Genomic DNA, 20,657 nt, shown 5'->3' with positions numbered 1-20,657 from the left:
CCAGGACATAAAACTTGCTATTTATGGCAACAATTGTGATATGAAATGAGAATCAGTATTTTGTTCCCCTGGCATCTAACCTTAGGTCAAGCACAGAATCTAGAGATGGATTTGTACAGGAAGTGAAATGAAAGCCCATAGCTAGAGATTAATGCCAGTCAGGATGCTCAAGAGAATGCCCTTTCTGGCTGTTTCCCAGAAGAAAAATGGTCAGTAATGTGGAGTATGTGTCAAAGCTACACGGAGGGGTAGCAGAGGGATGACAGACAGGATGCCCAAGTGTTTTGGCATCAGAGTGCATAAGCCTAATTTTCTCAAAATGAGTTATGATCTCCCAAAGTCCTGCTCAGAGATTGCCTTGGGAAAAGAATCTCCAAGACTCATTACTTAATTCACTCAATCTTCAGCTGTTTATTGAATATCATTTCTGTGCTTAGATCTGTTCTAGACTTCTCTCCCACTACAGTGTAACTTCATATGTTTCTTGCAAATACCACCACCATGAACACCAATTTAATCAGTCTTTCCATTCTGGGATGGGTAGATGTGGGTAGTTTCTTGTCATTACCGGGCTTCCTGGAGCAAGCTTCCTGAGGACAGAAACTGCCTAGGCAGCTACTCTGCACAGAGCCTCCCATAAGGCCTTAAGTGCTTAGGTATTGACCTAGTGTTTCTGATAAAGATGAGCCTAATGAGAACCACTATTCCCATGCCTTTGAAGACATTTCTACTATTGTTTGCTATAAAACATGTTGGAAATTCTAAGGTAGATCTTTTCCTTTGCCACACCTACATTTTTAAAATTTTTTTTTAGTTGTAGATGAACACAATACCTTTATTTTGTTTATTTTTATGTGGTGCCAGGATCTAACCCAGTGTCTCATGCATGCTAGGCAAGCACTCTACCACTGAGCCACAACCTTAGCCCCACACCTACATGCTTATACAAATTCTGAATAAGAATCAATCTTTCCCTAAGATTCAGGGAAAAAATTATCAGGCTTCGTAATGGCATTTAGGAGAAAAGATTCAAGAATCAGTCCAATTTTGAGGAAGTTGAACTCACTCTATTCAAAAAGTAGATATCGCCCCATGTAAAAAACACAAGACAATGCTTCATATGCACAGGCAAATACATTAATTTGATTTATACAACATGATGGCTTACTAGCACCTAAGGGGTTCAAATTCTAGTGTAGGATTCGGGAATATGCAAGTCCTGAATAGGCAGTCCTTCTGAGAAGCTTGTGAGCAACTCTCTTCTAAAGGTGGATAGCCATCAAAGTGCAAAGCTCATCTCTCATATTATAGTGTGGAAAAAAGAAGCAATGGGAGGAAGCAGTTTAGAAAAAAAAAAGCAAGTTTTTTCCCCCTGTAATTCCTTGCATAATATACTTACAGACATGATTTCTAATTTTACTGTTGGTGAAAATCATGCTCAAAGAGTTGAGGGGGTTTCAAAGGTCAGTTTGACAAGACAGTCCTTATTCTCCCTTATCCTACCTCCCTAACCTTGTAACCACAAATGAACTGAAGATGGCCCATTTCTATGACTCTGACTTCCAGACCATGACTGTCCCCATGGTGTAAGTAAATAGGGATTTGATGCTCAGTTGGAATCTTCCTTTGGGATGTGGAGAGGGCTCTGATGATTTGGGTAGGAGAGGGAGGTGGAGGTTAGCCTCATAGTAGGTTATATTAACTCCTGAGGGAGGAGGGCAGAGAAGACTTCAGTTTGCAGGATCTCACAAGACCCGAAGCCCCATCTCCCCCAATTCTTCATCAGATCAAACAGTGGACTTTAACCCTTTCCATCTTTCACTCCTTTGCCCCCAATCCCAATCTACTCACGCTGCTGTTGTGGCCGGACCAATGGACCATGGCTTGGTTGTGTGCGGAGTCTCCTGTCAGCGCAAACGTGGTGCTGGTCAGTTTCAGCTCCTCCATTCGGAAGCGGGTGGCTTTGTCCAGGTCCCGCTCCCGAGTCCCAAGCTCTGGCTGCCCTCCATCCCTCAGTACTCCCCGGGGGCTCCTACTGGAGCCCTCTACCCTTTCTGCTTTCTCCTGAACCGCTCCACTTCGTCTCCTTTGGCTGCAGCGTGCGGCAACCGAGACCGACGCCCCAGTGCTCCGGGCCGGCTCCAGGGATAGCGCTCGGTCCCCGGGGGCCACTGCAAACAGGGGGCGCACAAGAAGTGGCAGGGGCGTGGCAGGAGCCCTGCCTGACGGTCCTTGGTGGAAAAAGCCCCCTGGGTTCGTGGTCCAGCGTCCGGCGGAGTTTGGGTGCGGTGGGGGGCAGCAAGAACCACTGCTGCAGGCGCCCGGGGCGCAGAGGACTAAAAGCCCCGCTCAGCCAAGAAGCGCACTCAGCTGCGGAGCTGCCGCTGGCGCCAACTTTTCCCATCGCGGGAGCCAAGAGGAGCAGAGAAGGGGTCCCAGACCAAAGGAGGCGGGGTGAGGCTCTCCGCTGGCGGCGGCGGGGGCAGGTGCTCAAGACCCCAACTCCATCCAAGTTGGGCCGCTGTGGGGCGGGCAGAGCAGGCGCCGGGCAAGTGGCAGCCGCTCTCCGGGGCTGGGCTTGTGCCGAGCGCGGGTTCGGACCGAGCGAGCCGCCGCCACGCGGGTGTGGAGCTGCACTGAAGTCACAGGCTGAGCGGGCGCTGGCGCGCTGGCTGGCGGGCGACGCGGGAGGGAGGGCTGGCGCTGCCGGGGCTCTGGGCTCTGCGTCCCGCCGCCTAGCTGCGCTGCGCACCCGGGCTGCGGGCACTGGATGCACCGCCGCGACCCTCCCCGCGGCCTCACAGGCGCCGCCACCTCCGGCTTTGCGCCCCCGCGGTCTGCGGTCTCGGGTTCCCTGTGAAGAGCTTGCGCACCCTTCCCGTGGGGGCGGCCAGCCCAAGGTTCCCAGGCTGTCGCTGTGTGGAGGGTTTATTTATTTATTTATTTTTCCTGGTTTACCGTTTCTACCAGTCTCTGCTGCTGTTTCCCTTTTCCCCTTTTTCTGGTGTTCTCCAGTTTAGGAGGTAGATGGGTGGGCTCTTCCTCTTTGCCTTTCTTGTTCTCGGAGGGTTCGCATCTCAACCTTACTCTGAGCAGAGCCTGGGTCCCAGCAGCCTGGGGGAGATCCCGAAAAGGCAGCAGCAGAGAGTGATGTAATTAAATGATCTCGCGGAAGTAGGTGTGTGTGTGTGTGTTTAGGGGATTTTCCATCGATTATTACGCTTAAGATTCCTTTCCTGATCTCCTAAATCACTCACTGTATTTGAACCCAGTCTTTCTGCCTGCAAACATATTTGAGAACACTTTCCTAAACCAAGGTTCCACTTGGAGTTTTGTAGGCATAATAACATTTTGGCTTTACTAAGGGACTGCAAACTCACTAAAGACAGGAATACCAATTGTGAACAACTCGGACAAAAAGACCTATTCAGTTTGTTTGACATTTTATCCTCAATGCTTGGCATAGTGCCCTACATGATAGGAAACCATCAATTCAATAAATATGCATTGTGAGTCTATAATGTATTTGTATATGAAATAAATATAGGAAAGGGGGGGCATGGTGCTATATTTACCCTCTGTCCTTTGGTGCCTAGCTCAGTGTCACCAACACAAGACTTGAGATCTCCATTAGCAAGTCTATTCTGGACACTCTTAGTAGGTTGCTGTTGAGATCTCAGAGAAGTCACAATCTCTGAGTTTGCCCCCTTTAAAATAAACTGGTTGCATTAGATGACCTTTAAAATACCTTCCACTCCTAAAATTCTGCAATTGTATTATTATAATATCAACCCAACTCAGCTCCCCTGCTACTGTTTAAAGTTTAGATGGTAAACTCACTGAAGATTTGAATTCTGGGTTTGCAGTGAGACCAACTTGGAAGTAATGCAGAGTGGTACCGACTCTTGGATTCATTAAACCCTTTCTAATGCTGCCCAAGAGAAACTTCTAAGATATTAAGCTAATCCAGAGAGGTGTTTTTAGAAGATTATTTAAGTCACTGTTCTTATAATCAATGCAAGGAAAGTGCAAATACAGAGAGGAAGTCTTCTTTGCCATTATGTTAGAGTACAGAGCAGGACAGAATAATATTATTTTGTCATTAAAGGACCTCCATGGGCTATTCTTCCCAAAACACCTTTCACTGCACAAGTATGGATCCTCCAGAAACATTGTTTGGCAGAATGTTCTCCTACAGCTGGAGGAGAACAGGGCCAGAAGTCCTTTTTCCTCTCCAAAGTGCAAGTGCTCTTTGTCAAAACCCAGGGTGCTCATTTTCCTCCCCTCAAGAAGGCTTTCAGAGCTTTACAGGATCATTTGCTTAATGTCTTCTTTCTATGCCCCGGTAACCTCCTTTCTAGTCTGGATAAGTGTGTGGGAATCCCTCCAAGAAAGGAAAAGCAGATTAAAGAATCAGAACCCAATAAATTCCCATCCAAATTCAGGACTGGAAAAAGCAAAAAATGGAAAAGAATAAATTAGTGGATTCATATTTTCTGGCCTTAGTTTTCTCTTCCCATACCAAAGTCTGTATTATTTTAAGTATTAAAACGAAAATTCTTCTGAAGAAAATTGGTACAAGTGGGGTGGATTTTTCCTTCCCAGAGCATAGAACTATCATCTTTCCAAATACGGCTATTAGAATAAGTTCTGTAATTCAAAGAATTTGCAGTCCATTTGCTGGGACTTTGTAGACATTTTTAATGTCTGATTTTAATTATCTGAGAAAAAAAGTTACAAAAATATAGATAAAATTGGCTTCAAGAAATATTGTGGATGCTTATGTGTCATTTTTTCCCCTTTGACTTGTATTAATAAGTAGAAAGGACAAGTGCCAGTAATATCCTAAACTATTACTGGTGAAAAGTCTATTTCAATGTGTTTTTAATCCAACAACCTACTAAATAGGGTTTATCAGTATAATGCAATCAGAATGGATCGTTTATTAGGAAAATAGTTGATATAAAAGGCCAGTAGAGTTCATACACTGATAATTCCCACAAGTCTCCACATTATGCATATGAAAAATCTACCATTGCTTTGTCTAGATTTTCACCATTTCACATCCTGACTAGCTAGACCAACAACCCCTTTACTAACTGCCCAACTTCACAATTGGTCTGTACCATCATATTTTGCCAGTAGTTATCTCCAAAGCACCACAAGTTGACCTATTTATTTGCAGGAAGAAAATAATACAGCTTGGTGATATATTTAATTTTAATGAAAAAATTAAAACTTAGACTCCCCAATCATCAATTACTGGATAATCAAAATAGTTTAGACACTTTACCCTATAGTGAAGAAAAGGTGGTCTTTCAAAATTATAAAAATATAATTTCTCATCACTGCTTGACACCCTTAATCAATTTAATATTGAAAACAGAATACTATCCACACTCCTTAGCATGGCCATCAGCTACCATTTTCTAAATACCATTTGGCAGTTCTCTCTCCTTCATCCATATACTCCACTCATCCATATCTGACCTTTCCTCCAATGTGCCTAGAATTTTTTAACTTGCAACTTTGCACATGTTGTTCCAACTGCCGGGAATTCCCACCACCACCTTAACTTCCCATGATTGATTTCTCTTTAAGAATTTTACTTCAAATATGCATCCATGGGGACTTTATCTGACCCCCCTACCCAAAGAAGACTTTCTCATTTTCTTAATCAGTCTCTTACTGGATCATTCTTAGCATATGTTACAGTCTTCTACCATTTTATTTTGACTTTTTTCTAATAATCACTAGAAACACTAATATGAATAATGACCACATCTTCCTTATAGATCAGCTTATAGATCATTTCCTAATGTCTCCCTCATGATCTGGTCCATTCATAAGTAAATAATGGCTGGCTGGCACTTGTGTAATAAGACTACCTGCAATAACTCTTAATAGCTAACACTTTGTAAATCAGATATGTACTCTGTGAGAAACTGTGCTAAGGATTTTAAAGTACCAACTCAAGTGGGATTTTTATTTATCTTAGTATTATCATTTCCCCACTTTACAGATGTTGTTGTGCAGTTATCGAGAATCACACTAGAAGTTAGTACAAAGGCTTCTGCATAGGCATCTTTATTCCTGAGAGGCACATAACTTTATGTAGTGTTCTTTTTACTTCAACTCCAACTAATGACAGATAATACTTATTGGAGACTTACTGTGTACCAGACACTCTAGTACTTTTAATCATTTTTAGTAAGGATAAGCAAGCAATTTTGGAAACAAATGAGCAAGTTTGTTTGGGAAGGGAGAACATGTATACTCTATTTCCATTTGTTTTTATTTGGTGTATGTGGTGGAGTCATTTTAAAGAGAGCGGAATAGTCACTACACTCATAATCTCACTGCAGGACCTACAAGTTAATTCTTTTACTGGATTTCCTTCTTCCCCTTTTCCTACATTTCTCCATTTCTTATGGATACCTTGGCTGACTTGCACTAAATCACATTATATGCCTCATCATTAGAACAATGTCTTTTAATAGCTTTCAAAATACTTGGCTCTCCTTGGATACCATTGAGACAAGGTGTCTTGCTTTTTAGATCATTTTTATGAAGAATCGCAGAAAGATAACCAGAGAGAATAATAGGCAAGTTATTCTTGTCAGCTGCCAAGGAAATTTGGGATTTTAAAAACTGCCCCTTAAAATACTTTCAAATATCAATAAATACTGATGTAGGTCTGAATCCAGTCATCGTACCTTTATCATATACCTAAATTAAGTGGCTTTAGCAGAAAGACTTAAGCCTTCTCATCTGTGAAAATGAGGCTAAAATTATCTACCTGACTCTCATGGATGTAATGAAAACCAACTCAACTTTGTACACCTTGCAAATAACAATACTGCCTTGTATTTATGAGAATTCTATCTCATTAGACCTCTAAACTGCTTTTGTTTTTCTCCTAGTTTAATAAATCTTGCAGCAGCTCCAAAAGGTAGGTAGGGGGCAGTTTTTGCCTGCATCTTACAGAATAAAAAGACATTTATCCAAGGTCATAGAGTTAGAGACAAAACTTAGAATAGAATTCTGTTATCCCTTTTCCTTCATTTAGTCCTATTCTGTTTCCAATATGCATATGTATATATATATATATATATATATATATATATACATACATACATATGTATGTATGTATTAAAATCTCACACTATTTACACTTGGCTATTACATTTTATTCACACAGACATTTCAGGTTTCAAAGGATATTTTTATAATTAAATAGGAAAAGAAAAGCATGAACTATTATCAGTGTCATTTTGTGAACTCATATATGCAGATATATTTTACCACTTAAATATTCCTACTTAATGTAAAACAAATAAAATGTGCACTATAACTAAGTCAGTTTATTTATAGATGACATTATTAGGCTTTTAAAAATAACCCTTTACTCTCAAATCTAAGAATTCATTAATGCAACTTCTTTATTGTCTTAAAATGATCTAAAAACTGTAGAAAATTACTTTTATAATCACTTTCTCCTGACTTCCTCAGCCTGTAAGTCTAACAGGAAAAGACTTCAATGTAGTAAATCACAAAACCAACTCTCACACTTTTTCTAACCCAACTTCCTTAAAAGTACAAATAGGAACAAGTGAACTCACATACCCAAAGTTGGGGCTACATTTCCTTTGGTTTCTTTGGGAAAACTGACTGGAAGAGCAGAGATAGAAGAAACAAGAAGCAACTCCCAAAGTTCTTTAGGGGCCAATAATAGGATAACCCAAAGCTTCCATCTCACAAGAAGTCATAGGTTATCTTTGCCTCCTTTGCAAAGTTCTAATACAAAGATGAGTTATTACTGCTGCAAAACACAGAAGATTTCTGAGTCATAATAATCCAGCAGGATAGCGCTCTATAAAATGCCCAGAAGCTATTGAAGAAGAAGATTTGGGGGACTTTGCACAAGAATATCTTGCAAAGGAAAAAAAGAAAAAGAAAAAAGTCAAAGAATCAGAAGCACAGTCAGGCAGACATGAGATATGTTGTGGTGCTTACCATTTCTGTGTTTGATCGTGCTAAAAAGCAGATGTTCTCCAGTCCTCCGGTCTAGATATCCCCAACAGCATGCTCTCTCTGGTGATATCACAGAGATACACCAAAGAAGGGAAAGGTGATTGAAGGCATGAAGTTTAACTGTGTCTGTCTGCCTCTGGTGCTTGGAATCACTACAGTGTGGGCTTAAAATTCTAAACTTTGAAATGAAAATTATACCTTTAAATCCCAATTGATGTCACTAACTAGTTGTATATTATCATTTGACTTTCAGAATGCCTGATGTCTAATATGTAAAATGGAAGTTGAACCAATTCCTTGTTTCAGGGTACTTCATATGTCACAGAGTCAACAGTCAATGCTGTTAGTCATTGTTAAAGTCACTTCACACTTCAAACACCAACTCCAATTCAATACTCAACATGTTTCTCTAGATAGAAGACCAGGAGATAAAATCCATTTAAGTTTTCTAGAATCAATTTATTTTCTTCTAAAAGAAAACCATATGTAAAGACCCCCTACTCCTGGAGATATCAAGAGTAGAGAACAGGTGTTGAAACTCAACAGTTTTGCTTTTGGAAATCAATTGAAAAGATGGATTAAACTACTGCATTCTTTTTCTTGTCATCTAGTCTTCTGTGTGAGCTGAAGTACAGCAAGTCTGCATCTTACAAACTTCTAGGAGGTCAACAGTAGATTGGGCAATAAAATAAGCCTTTGAGTATGTAGCTGAACTATTATCTGTAGCTTGAAAAATGAGCTACAGAAAAAGTCAAAGAAAACCTTTTAATATGTCATGTGGTAAACGTGCAATTTATCATGTGGGGATATTATAGAGTCTGAAGTCATGAATGAGTTCAGCCAAACTCATGGGTATAGATCCATGATTGTTTGTCACAGAAAACTGTTGTCATAATGTGCTTAACTATGCTCAGGTGCTCACTTACCTTCATCAGGAATGCCTATGTGAGTCCTATTGTAATGTGAGGTCAACTCGTTTTCTCTACATTTTTGCCCCCTTACTTATTTAGATTTAAATCTACTTTTACTTCCTTGATATCTTCTGAATGTGGATTTAACCCTGAATTCATGGTCTCCCATAACCTACCAGCCCCTCTTTGTAGGTTAATTCTTGGTTCTGATCTACCATGTCCTGTGATATCATCCCCTAGATCCTGGCATGATATGAAGGAACACTGGGAATTTATTCATGGAATTTTAAAGGTTCTCATTTTGTAATGTATAGTGCTCAGTTAAAAGAGCTCTTTTTTCTATATTCTCTGGGCTGTTGGTGTCTATTCTGATATTGCTCTTCTATTATTCTAACCATCTGTCTCACTCATCCAGCTCCTCACTTAGACTCTAACTTCTATAGGTTAGGGGGTCATGTCAGATATCTATGGCTTAGCCTCAGTTCATAATCAATGCATGCACAGAGAAAACGTTCTGTAGGTGTTTGTTGAATGATTGAATGACAAGGTTAATGTTCTCATATCTTTGATAGCCTTTCTTAATATGGTCAGATATTCACCACTAGGATGAATCATAGCCGCCCACCACAGATGTCACATAAAGCTAAATTTATACCTAAGGGAAAAGTTGAATCAATGAATAAAGCAACTTAAGGCAAACCCTCATTTACTGAAAATGTTCCAACTTATTGCTATTAGCTGAAGTTTGTTGAGAGACTGCAGCCCAATAACATGGATAGTGCTTGTTTGCATTTACAAAATGTTTCAAAAATTGCATTGAAATTAAACCTACAACCATGAAAATGTGAAGATCTTAAAAGAAATATTTTCTCAGTGATTTTATTTTTCACACATGCACATGTATACACACACACATGTGCACACACAATGGATATGTTAATTTACTTAATTTTAGTAACCATTGAACTATGTATATGAAAGCATCATGTAGTATATCTTAAATATATACAGTAAAAGGCCCAAGAAAAAAGTTCTTCAAATGTACATAATTCAATTTGTCAATTACTTCTAATGGTTTCTTTATGGCTAATGCTTATTACTTTCAGCTTAGGAAATCTTTTCCTATACCTTGTTCATGAAAGTATCTTTTTTTCTAGAAGTGTATTCTTATACTTATGTCTGCAGTCCATCTGGAATTGTTTTTTCTGTACATGGAGGGAAGTTGAAGATACACCTTTAATCAGATAGATACCAGCTAACCCAGCACTCTTAATTACAAACCACTCTCTTCCCACTGTATGGCCACAGCATGTTTATTGTAAATGAGATAACAATGTGTGTCTGTTTCTGAATTTTGTCTACTTATTAACTCATCAGCTTAACAAATAGTTCTTTTGCTTTATTTTTTATTTGTTTTAATTAGTTATACATGGCAGTAGAATGCATTTATGCACTTTGTTATGTCATACATATATGTAATTTCTCATTTTTCTGAGTGTACATGTTGAAGAATCATATTGGTCATTCATTCACATATATACATGCAGTAATAATGTCAGTTTCATTCAACTATCTTTCCTATCCCCTCATCTCCTCCTGTTCCCTCCCATCACTTCCCTCTACCTAATCTAAGGTAATGCTGTTCTTCCATAGTGCCCCCACCTTATTGTGAATTATTATCCACATATTAGAGAAAACATTCAGCCTTTCATTTTATGAGTTTGACTATTTCACTTAGCATGATATTCTCCAACTCCAACCATTTACTGGCAAATGCCATAATTTTACTCTGTACAGCAGCTCAATTCACAATAGCTCGACTATGGAACCAACCTAGGTGTCCCTCAATAGATGAATGGATAAAGAAAATGGGGTATATATACTCAATGGACTATTATTCAGCTTTAAAGAAGAGTAAACAAACACTTCTTAATTATCATAGAATTACAATAAATCTTGAAACCTGATGTGAAGTGCTCTACTTAGTTTTTCCAGACTGTTTATAATCATCTTGTCAATTTCTGAAAATTCTGAAAATGCTGAACTTGTTAAATGGAATTTCACTGTATCTATATATCAATTAGAACGAAATTAACATTTAAAAATTTGCATCCTCCCATCTATGAATGTATTATTCCTCTGCATTTATTTGTATCTTTAAGTTCTATTAGCCATATCTGCTAGTTTCCAATGTACAAACCCCAAATGTATTTCAATAAATTAACTTTCCGTATTTGGGGTTTTTCAAAGCATTGTGATTATTATCTCTTTATCTTATTTTCCATTTTTTTTTGCTAATATCTGAAACTATTAATTTTTCTATTTATTTTTGTATCTAGTCATGTTGTATTTATTAATTCTAATAACTTCTTAATTCTTTTAGAATTTATATTTATGTAATGATATCCTGTGAACATTAAAATTCTGTTTCTTTTTTTGAAAAAAAATATACCATTGATTATTGTTGTCTAGGAAAAAGCATCTGATGTATTTTGAATGAAAACAGTGACACTGTACAATCTGGTATGGTGGCAGTGGGCTCACATAATCAGGCAAAATGTCTCATTATTTCATTATGAAGTATGTTGCTCACTGGGAATCTTTTTTTAAATGACCATTATATGAACTATTTTTCTTTTACTCTTAATTTGTTGACTATTTAGAAAAATATGAAGCAATTCTGAATTTAATTTTATACTTTTTCTGCATCTTTGAGATGGTCACCTTTTTTATATTCTATTAATACTGCTCATTGAATATTAAGGTTGCATTCCTGAAAAAAATTTCACTTTTAACAAGACTATGATTCTATTATATTGGTGAATTTGATCTTCTTACATTTTGTTAGGATCTTTGCAAGTATAATCATGAGATAGCTTGTTTCTAATTTTCTTTTGTGTAGTATCTTCACCAGATTATGAAATCAAGGTTATTGGCTTCATTAAACAATTTTGTAACTTTCTTTCTTTTAATTAATGATTGCATATTTTTAAAAATATTTCATTCAAAACATTTCAATATCATTTTGTTTCTTATAATGATTATAGATACATCATGGCTTGTTCCCATTTAGAAATTTTTCCTTATAATTGTTGTATTTAGAATATTTACATTCATTATAATTATTAATGCATTAAGGATTAAGTCTGGCATATAATGTTTTGTTTTCTACTTGTATTTGCTATTTTTTCATTTCCTTCTCTTTTCCTTCACTTTGTGGATTACTTGAACACTTTTTGAAGTTTCTTTACTTTTCTGTTATGGTATTTGGTGTATTTCTTTGTGTATCATTTTAGTGGTTCCTTTAGATGTTGCATTATCTATGCATATGTTATTTCAGTCTATTGGTATTATCTGGCACAAGCCATACTGGGTAAATGTTAGAAATAATAACTTCTTTAATGTCTCTTTATCATCCCCAATTTACAATACAATTTTTCTAAATATGTCCTCTACCTACATTTATACCTCATTAGACAGTGTGATAACTATTTTTTCCATCATCAACCATTATTTAAAATACAGAAGGAGAAGGAAATTCTATTGTGTTTAAAAATTTTTATGTGTGACACTCTCTCTGGATTCCAAGGTTCTTATGGAGAGACCTGTTGTCATTTTTCTCTTATTAATTACGTACATTATCTCTCACACCACTTTTAAGAATATTTCCCACACTAAAAATAAAAAGCACTGTTAATTACAAACCATTAGCAATGACATAAAAAATACTTAGGAATAAATAATTACCGAGATAAAAGACATATATTTTATAAAACATGGATGAAAGAAATTAAAAGACAGAAATAAATGGGTGGGGGAATGGAAATTCCCATGTTTATGAATTCAAAGAGTTAATGCCATTAAAATGCCCAAACTACCTAAAGGAATGTACAGATTCAATGCAATCTTTATCAAAGTCCCAAAGGCTTTTTAAATTTTTTTCAGAAAGGGAAAAATTATAAAACTTAGGAGGAAACACAGGGAACATTGAATAGTCAAAACATTCTTGAGAAAGAACAAAGTTGAAAGTGTTAATTGTTTGGTTTTAAAATATATTACAAATATGCAACAATTAAAATACTCTAGCCCTGGCATAAAGCCAGCCATGTAGATCATACATGTGGTTCACTGATTTTTCACAAAGATTCGAAAAACAAGACAAACAAAAAAACCACTGTGATGAAAAAATAATCTCTCAATAAATGGGACGGTGAAAACTGGTTGGCCACATACAAAAGAATTATAGCAGACCCTTGTCTTATACCACACACAATAACCAATTTAAAATGGATTAAAGACTTAAACATAGGGCCTTAAACTGTAAAATTCCTAGAAGAAAAGAGAGAAACAGCTTTATGACATTAATCTAATTTCTTATATATGACACTGAAAGCTCAAACTAGGGAACTTCGAAGCTTCTGCATGGCAAAGGAAGTAATCAACAGAGAGAAAAGGCAACCTACAGAATGAGAGAAAATATTTGCAAACCACAATAACAAAATAAAATAAAGCAGTTGGCTTAAACATTGGCAAAAGACTTGAATAAACAAGTCTTTGAAGAATATAATATAAAGGGTCACCAGGTATTTGAAAAGATCCTCCACATCACAAATTATCAGGGAAATACAAATCAAAATCAAAAAGTAACACCAACTCATACCTGTTGGGATGACTGTTAGGTAAAAAGAAGCATAGGAAAGTGTTGGAAATAAAGTGGAAAGTTTGGAATATAAAATGTTGTTGTCACTATGAGAAACAATAGAAAGGGTCCCCTGACACTTAGAAATAGAACTATTGTATGACCCAGCAATCCTACTATGGGCATTTATCAAGAACAATTGGAATCAGGATCTGGAAGAGATATTTACATTCTCATGCTTAGTTTAGCATTATTCACAATCACTAAGACAAGGAGACAACCATTGAAGGGTGAATGGATAAATAAAATGTGATTCATACATATAATGAACTACTTATTCAGCTTTAAAAAAGAAGGACATCTTGCCATATGTGACAATGTGGGTAAACCTTAAAAACACTAAGTGAAATAAGCCAGTCACATAAATACACTGCATTAGCTCACGTGTGTGTGGTACTTAGGACAATCAAACCCAAAAAATTAGAAAGCAAAATGGTGGTTCTCATGGAATCGGAAAAGGAAAGAGTAGGGGTTTGCTCCTCAATAAGTTTAAATTAACTTAATTTTGCAAGATGAATATATTTTAGAGATCTGCTCTAGAATTGTGCCTATCTCTAACAATATTATTGATTATACTTTTGAAATTTATTAAAAGTACAGATCCCATGTTAAGTGTTCCTTCTGTAATAAAAAGAAACAACAGAAAACAATTTTTAAAAATATTTTAAGTGTATTTAGGTTTTTAGAAGTTTGACTATAATGGATATATTTTCATTTATTCCTTTCAGATTTTTCTCAGTTCTTGAACCTTTAGTTTGCAACCATTATTTCTTTGTATTTTTCAGTCCTTCTTTGTTTTTTCTCTTGTTCTGTAATTCTGATGATTCAAATAGTTGGCTGCTGAAGTTCCCCAGGTCCCTAAAGGTGCTCAATTTTTCCAGACCCCTTACTCTCTTGGTCAGATGGAGTCATTTCAGCTGCTTCTCTTACGGGTTTCTAATTTTTCCTCTGTCCTCTCTGTTCTTCTCTTGAATTCATCCACTGAGCTGTGTTTTAGTTATTGCAGTTTTTAGTTCTAAAATTTCCATTTGGTTGTTATTTGTGTCTTCTTTGTGAAATGTTTCTTTAGTGCATTATAGTTATATATCACATTGAGGTTCATTTTGACATAATCACACATGTGTGGAATATAGTTTGCTCCATTTCAGTCCCCAGTACTTCCCTTTTCTCCCGTCCCCTCTCCCCCCATTCCCCTTCTTCTAGTCTACTGGTCTTCCTTCTATTTAATGTTTGTTTGTTTTTAATCATTGTTTAATAGCTATCCATAAAGGTGGAGTTCACTATGGTATACTCATGTACCTACATAGTATGATTTTGTCAATTTCATTTTGTCAATTCCTTCAGCTTTTCCTGTTCCTCCTTCTTCCCCCTCAATCCCCTTCCTCTATTACATTGATCTCACTATTTTCATTGCCTCTCCCCTGATATCTCTCCCTCCCCCCACCCTTATTTTGCTCCAGCTTCTACATATAACATAAAACATTCTACCCTCAATTTTCAAAGTCTGGTTTATTTCATTGAGCACAATGCTCTCAGTTCCATTGATTTCCCAACAGATGCCATAATCTCATTCTGCTTATGGCAGAGGAAGACTTGATTGTGTACATATGCCATATTTTTATACCTATTGGTGGGCACCTGGGCTGGTTCAATAATTGGCTATTGTGAATTGTGCTGATATAATCACTGATGTGCCTGTATCACTATAACATGCTGATTTTAGTTATTTTGGCTAACTAACTAGAAGTGAGATAGTTGTGTCAAACAGTGGTTCTATTTCTAGTCTTTTGAGGAATCTCCACACTGCTTTCTGTAGTAAGTGTACTAATCTGCAGTCCCAATGACAATGTGTGGGTATACCTTTCCCACCACATTCTCATCAGCATTTACAATGGATATTTAATGAGTGTCATTCTAAGTGGAGTGAAAAGAAATCTCAATGTATTTTTGATTTGTATTTCCCTGGTTGCTAGGGATGCTGAACATTTTTTTTCATATATTTTCTGGCCATTTCTTCTTTTGAGAAATGTCTGTTTAGTTCTTTGGGTTCATTTCTGAGTTCTTCATATATTTTAGATAGTAATCCCTATCAGAGGAGAACCAGGAAAAGTTTTTCTGTGATTCTTTAGGGTCTCTTTTCATACTGTTGTTTCCTTTGCTGTGCATAAACTTTTTAATTTGATGTTGTCCCACTTATTGATTCTTGGTTTTATTTCTTGAGCTTTAGGGGTCTTGTTAAGGAGGTCAGTGCCTGCACCAACATGTTAGAGTTTCAACTTGTTTTCTTCTAGAAGTTGAAACGTTTCTAGTATAATTCCTAGGTCTTTGATACATTTTGAGTTGACTTGAGTACAGGCTGAGAGACAGGGATCTAGTTTCATTTTTCTGTATATGAATATCCAGTCTCCCGAGCACCATTTGTTAAAAGACTACCTTTTCTCCAATGTATGTATGTTTTTTCCATGTATCAGATGACTGTATTTCTGTGAGTTTGTCTCTGTGTCTTCTATTATATTCTATTCCATTGGTCTTAATGTCTGTTTTGATGCCAATGCAATCCTTATTTTGCTACCACAGCTCTGGCGTATAATTTAACATCAGATGTTGTGATGCCTCCAGTGTCGCTCTTCTTGATCAGCATTGCTATGGCTATTCCGGGTCTTTTTTTTTTTTCTTCCACGTGAATTTTAGGTTTCCAATATTCCAATAACAAATCTTTTGAGAAAAAAAATAACATTATCCCATTCACAATAACCTCTGAAAGTAAAATACAAAAATATCTAACCAAGGATGCGAAAGCCCTCCACAATGAAAATTATAGAACACTGAACAAATAAATTGAAGAAGACTTATAGAAGATGGAAAGATGTCCTATGTTCTTGGATAGGCAGAAATAATATTGCAAAAATGCCATATTACCAAAAGCATGATATAGATTTAATTCAATCTCCATTAAATATCAATGACATTCTTCAGAGAACTGGAAAAAAAATCACTCCCAGAATTCATTTGTTGTTAGTATCCTCTGTTTTCTGGTTCTACTTTCCTACTTGTCAAGATTTCTCTTATTACATTTGTTTTCAGGCATGTTCTTAATTGTTCATTGATGTACTTTTCGATGGCTGCTTTATAGACTGTCAGGTACTTCTAAAATTTATATACCTTGATGTGAGCATCTACTGCTTATCTTTTTTCATTGAAATTGAGAACTTACTGATTCTTGGAATGAGATAGATTCTTGATTGAAACTTGGGGGATATGGCATATGATCTTATGTGAATCTGAGTCATATTTAAACCTTCTGTTATAGCTTAATCTTTCTAACAGGAGAAGGAGGGCATTGCCTCATTACTGCCAGATGAACAGAATTTCCATATGCCTCTTTGGCATCCATGTGGTGTTTCCTCTGATAATGCTGGGTGGTATGGGATCTCTGGCTCTCCACTAAGCCTGTACTAATGTTTTCCTGGTTGGGAGAAGAGTATGACTCCCTGCGTAGCTTTTGATAACTCCTGAGTGAGGGTGGCCCGGTTAGCATCAGACAGTGGTGAAAGCCCCAACTCCACTAAACTCCTCTGGTTCAGGACCCCCATGTGGTATCCACTCTAGGGAGAAGAGTTGCTCATTATTGCCTAATAGGGTTAAAAATTCTGCCTCATCCACTCTCTTATCTAACACTGTAAATTGGCTTCCACTCTTTTGGTGGTGAGCTTTGCATCCCATGGTCCAGCCTAACAAAGGGGCATGTTTAGGCTCCCCATTGAGCCTTTGCTGGGTTTAGTGGAAGCAAAGCCTCTTTGTGGCTTGAGCAATGAAATTAGTAATATAAAAATGTGTGCTTTTTTTTTAGTTGAGAAATTCCATAATTTATTTTTATTTGTTCTAATTAGTAATAAATAATAGAGTGCATTTTGACATATCATACATAAATGAAGTGTAACTTCTCATTCTTCTGGTTGTGCATGATATAAAGTTACACAGTTCATATAATCATATAATGCATAGGGATTAATAATGTCTGATTCATTCTACTATTCATCCTACCCCCATACCCTTCTTTCCCCTCATGCCCCTCTGTTTAATCCAAAGTACCTCTATTCTTTTCTAGGCACCGCCCTCCCCATTGTGAATTAGCATCTACATATCAGAGAAAACATTTGGCCTTTTGGTTTTTGGTATTGGCTTATTGTGCTTAGCATGATATTCTTAAGTTCCATCCATTTACCAGCAAATGCCATAATTTCACACTTCTCTAAGGCTGAGTAATATTATATATATATATAAATTTCTTTATCCATTCATCCTTTCAAGGGCTCCTAGGTTGGTTCCATAGTTTAACTATTTTGAATTGAGCTGCTGTAAACATTGATGTGGCCACATTACTGTAGTATGATGAGTTTTAGTCCTTTGGATATAAGCCAAAGAATGAGATAACTGGGTCAAATGATGGTTCCATTACAAGTTTTCTGAGGAATCTCCATAGTGCTTTCCATAGTGGTTGCACCAATTTACAGTCCCAATAGCAATGTATGAGGGTACTTCCCCCCCCCCACATTCTTGCCAACATTTATTGTTGCTTGTATTCTTGATAAATGCCATTTTGACTGTAATTTTGATTTGCATTACTCTAATTGCTAGAGATGTTGAACATTTTTTTAATATATTTATTGATTGATTGCATTTCTTCTGTGAAGTGTGTTCAGTTCCTTAGCCTATGTATTGATTGGGTTATTTGTTTTTTGGTATTAAGCTTTTTGAGTTCTTTATATATCCTGGAGATTAATGTATCTTTCCTAGTACTTGATAGAAATGACTGACTTTTGTTAGGACTTTTTCTTGTATGGGTCTGTGGGCATTTCTAAGTTGCCATTTATTTTTCAACTCCAAATCTGTAATATATGATGCCCAAAGAAAAGCAGGAACTCACTACCACATTATTCTCTAGGCTCCAAGGTCTCCAGCTTGTGCATTTTCTAATTCTTGCCTTTAAAATACATTTCATGTTTGTCTAATACATAAGGCATAGAGGTCTTAAGTGCCCTACTTGCCATCATAAATACAAAATATATTTCTAATCCATCTTCTCAGAAACTAAAGTTTGTCTTTGAATTATAAACTTTAGTATTTAGTCTTTTATATGATTTGCCATTATTGCATAGTAATATGTAAGAAATGCCTCAAATCATTAGCTTAGAGCAAAAATTATAAGCAACAATATTCCTTTACTCTTAGTCATTCACTAGTAAGTTGCCTGGTGATTGGCTAATTTTTGCTGAATCTACATGGCCTGGCTAATAGAGGCAGTTTGTTTACATCAATGATCTACATGTCTGTCCTCCCTCTTGGATCCTCAAGCTATCTGAAGTATGGTGATAACTAAAGAATCAGAGAGCAAGTCCGGCTGAGAAATTGTATTTCAAATCTGGGTCTTAGATGTTCCCATCTCATTGGCCTAAGCAAGTTGCATGACTGAGTTCAAATTCAAGGATGTAAGAAGCTAACTCTGTCTTCCACAATACCACTGCAAGTCATATGAGTAGTGTAAAGAATAGTACCAGAGTAGAAGTTCATGGTGACAAGATCTTAATTTGTTCTTTATGCTTTATTTCACAATTTTTCCAGTTTAGAAAATTATTGGCCAGTATTTCCAAAAATGTTGCTTCTGAAATGTTTCATCTTTTTCTCTTTCTGGACTACTATTAGAAGTGTGTCACAAGTGTTATTCAATTTTCTGTATTTTCATGCTTTTTCTTTGTAAGCATTAATTTGATTACATCATCCTGATAAAATATCCAGCTAAACAATACGGCTATATTTTTGCTGTTGTAGAATTTGCAATTGATTATTTGTTATGGCTTAGAAGATACTTCAATTTTTATCCATCTTTTATATTAATTATATTAATTTTAATAATTTTAGAGTGCTTATCCATGTTCATTATAAATGATCTTTGTGTCTGCTTCTCTTCTCCCTCCCTCTCTCTATATTTCTCTCTCAGTTCGATTTAATTTCTTGCATGCTTTCTACTTTTGTTTTTGTCCAAGACAAAATGCACATACTAGGAGGCTTTGGATGATGCTGTCTTTATCATAATTGCACACATATATGCCCTCTGGATGTACTGGATGGTTGATAGAGTACAAGGACTTCATGTGGGTAAGATTTGCCTTGAGAGTTTGTTAAAGCTGCTCTATGTCAGTTTGGCCCTTACTACGTGGATATAGTAGTATAGTCTCAACCATGAAAAGAACTGCCCCACCTCAATGGGACTTGAACTCCAACTATTTCTTTCCCCATAACTGTGTGGTACTTGGAATCCCCGTGTAGTTCAGCTCTTTCATCTTAGCAGCTGCTCCTTCCCGTTGCTTTTCTTGAAGTTTTATCCTACTCTGTGCAAATCTTTAATTGCAAACAACTCAAGGAAAAATTTATGAATATTTTTACTTTGTGCATTTTCTTCATGATCTGAAATATGTGCCCTTCAAGTCTTACCTGCTTTTCTATTTGCTGAACTTGAGCTCCTGCCTCTTTGGCCGAATGTGTCTGCTACTTTTTATTAGGAAAATATTTCCCCAAACAGGAATTGACAAATGGACTCAGGAATAAAACCCTGGAAATATGGAACTCAATTCATTGTGTGAAGTGTATTCTCTGGAGTCCTGTATGCATAGTTTATTTCCGAAGGCTTTTAAACAGTTATTTTATGTTACTGCCTAAGTTTTATAGTTATTCTCAACAGGGGATTAGTCTGATTCAAGCTATTACATCTTGGCTATTACCAGAAGTCCAAAATATTGCAATTCTCTTTTGTTTTTATGTATCTACTGACCCTTTTAAGCACCTCACTGGATTTTAGTCATTGTCAACAAGAGTATGACATTTTCGTGTGGGGAATTTATTTTTATTGACAAGATGTTAGAAATTCTTGTCCATCACTTTCACCTATAGCCCTGAGCTCTATCTTGAAAGAACTAATTGTAGTAAAATGGATTACAAGAAGAAGAAGATTGCCA

At 36.8% G+C, this 20,657-nt stretch overlaps 1 protein-coding gene across 1 annotated transcript in view; it reads right to left on the bottom strand.

The window, feature by feature from the left end:
* The window catches only part of LOC143389378 (VPS10 domain-containing receptor SorCS1-like), a 93,233-nt gene extending 90,829 nt beyond the window's left edge, over positions 1-2,404 (bottom strand). Inside the window, 2 exon segments of the mRNA XM_076842488.1 lie at positions 1,848-2,371; positions 2,373-2,404. Coding sequence (XP_076698603.1) covers positions 1,848-2,371; positions 2,373-2,404 — 556 coding nt within the window.
* Between the last annotated feature and the right edge of the window lie 18,253 nt (positions 2,405-20,657).

The sequence above is a fragment of the Callospermophilus lateralis genome, unplaced genomic scaffold (genome assembly GCF_048772815.1).
Source record: "Callospermophilus lateralis isolate mCalLat2 unplaced genomic scaffold, mCalLat2.hap1 Scaffold_73, whole genome shotgun sequence".
Taxonomy (NCBI): domain Eukaryota; kingdom Metazoa; phylum Chordata; class Mammalia; order Rodentia; family Sciuridae; genus Callospermophilus; species Callospermophilus lateralis.
The sequence above is the reverse complement of the archived record's forward strand: the minus strand, read 5'-3'. Positions and strand labels throughout refer to the sequence as shown.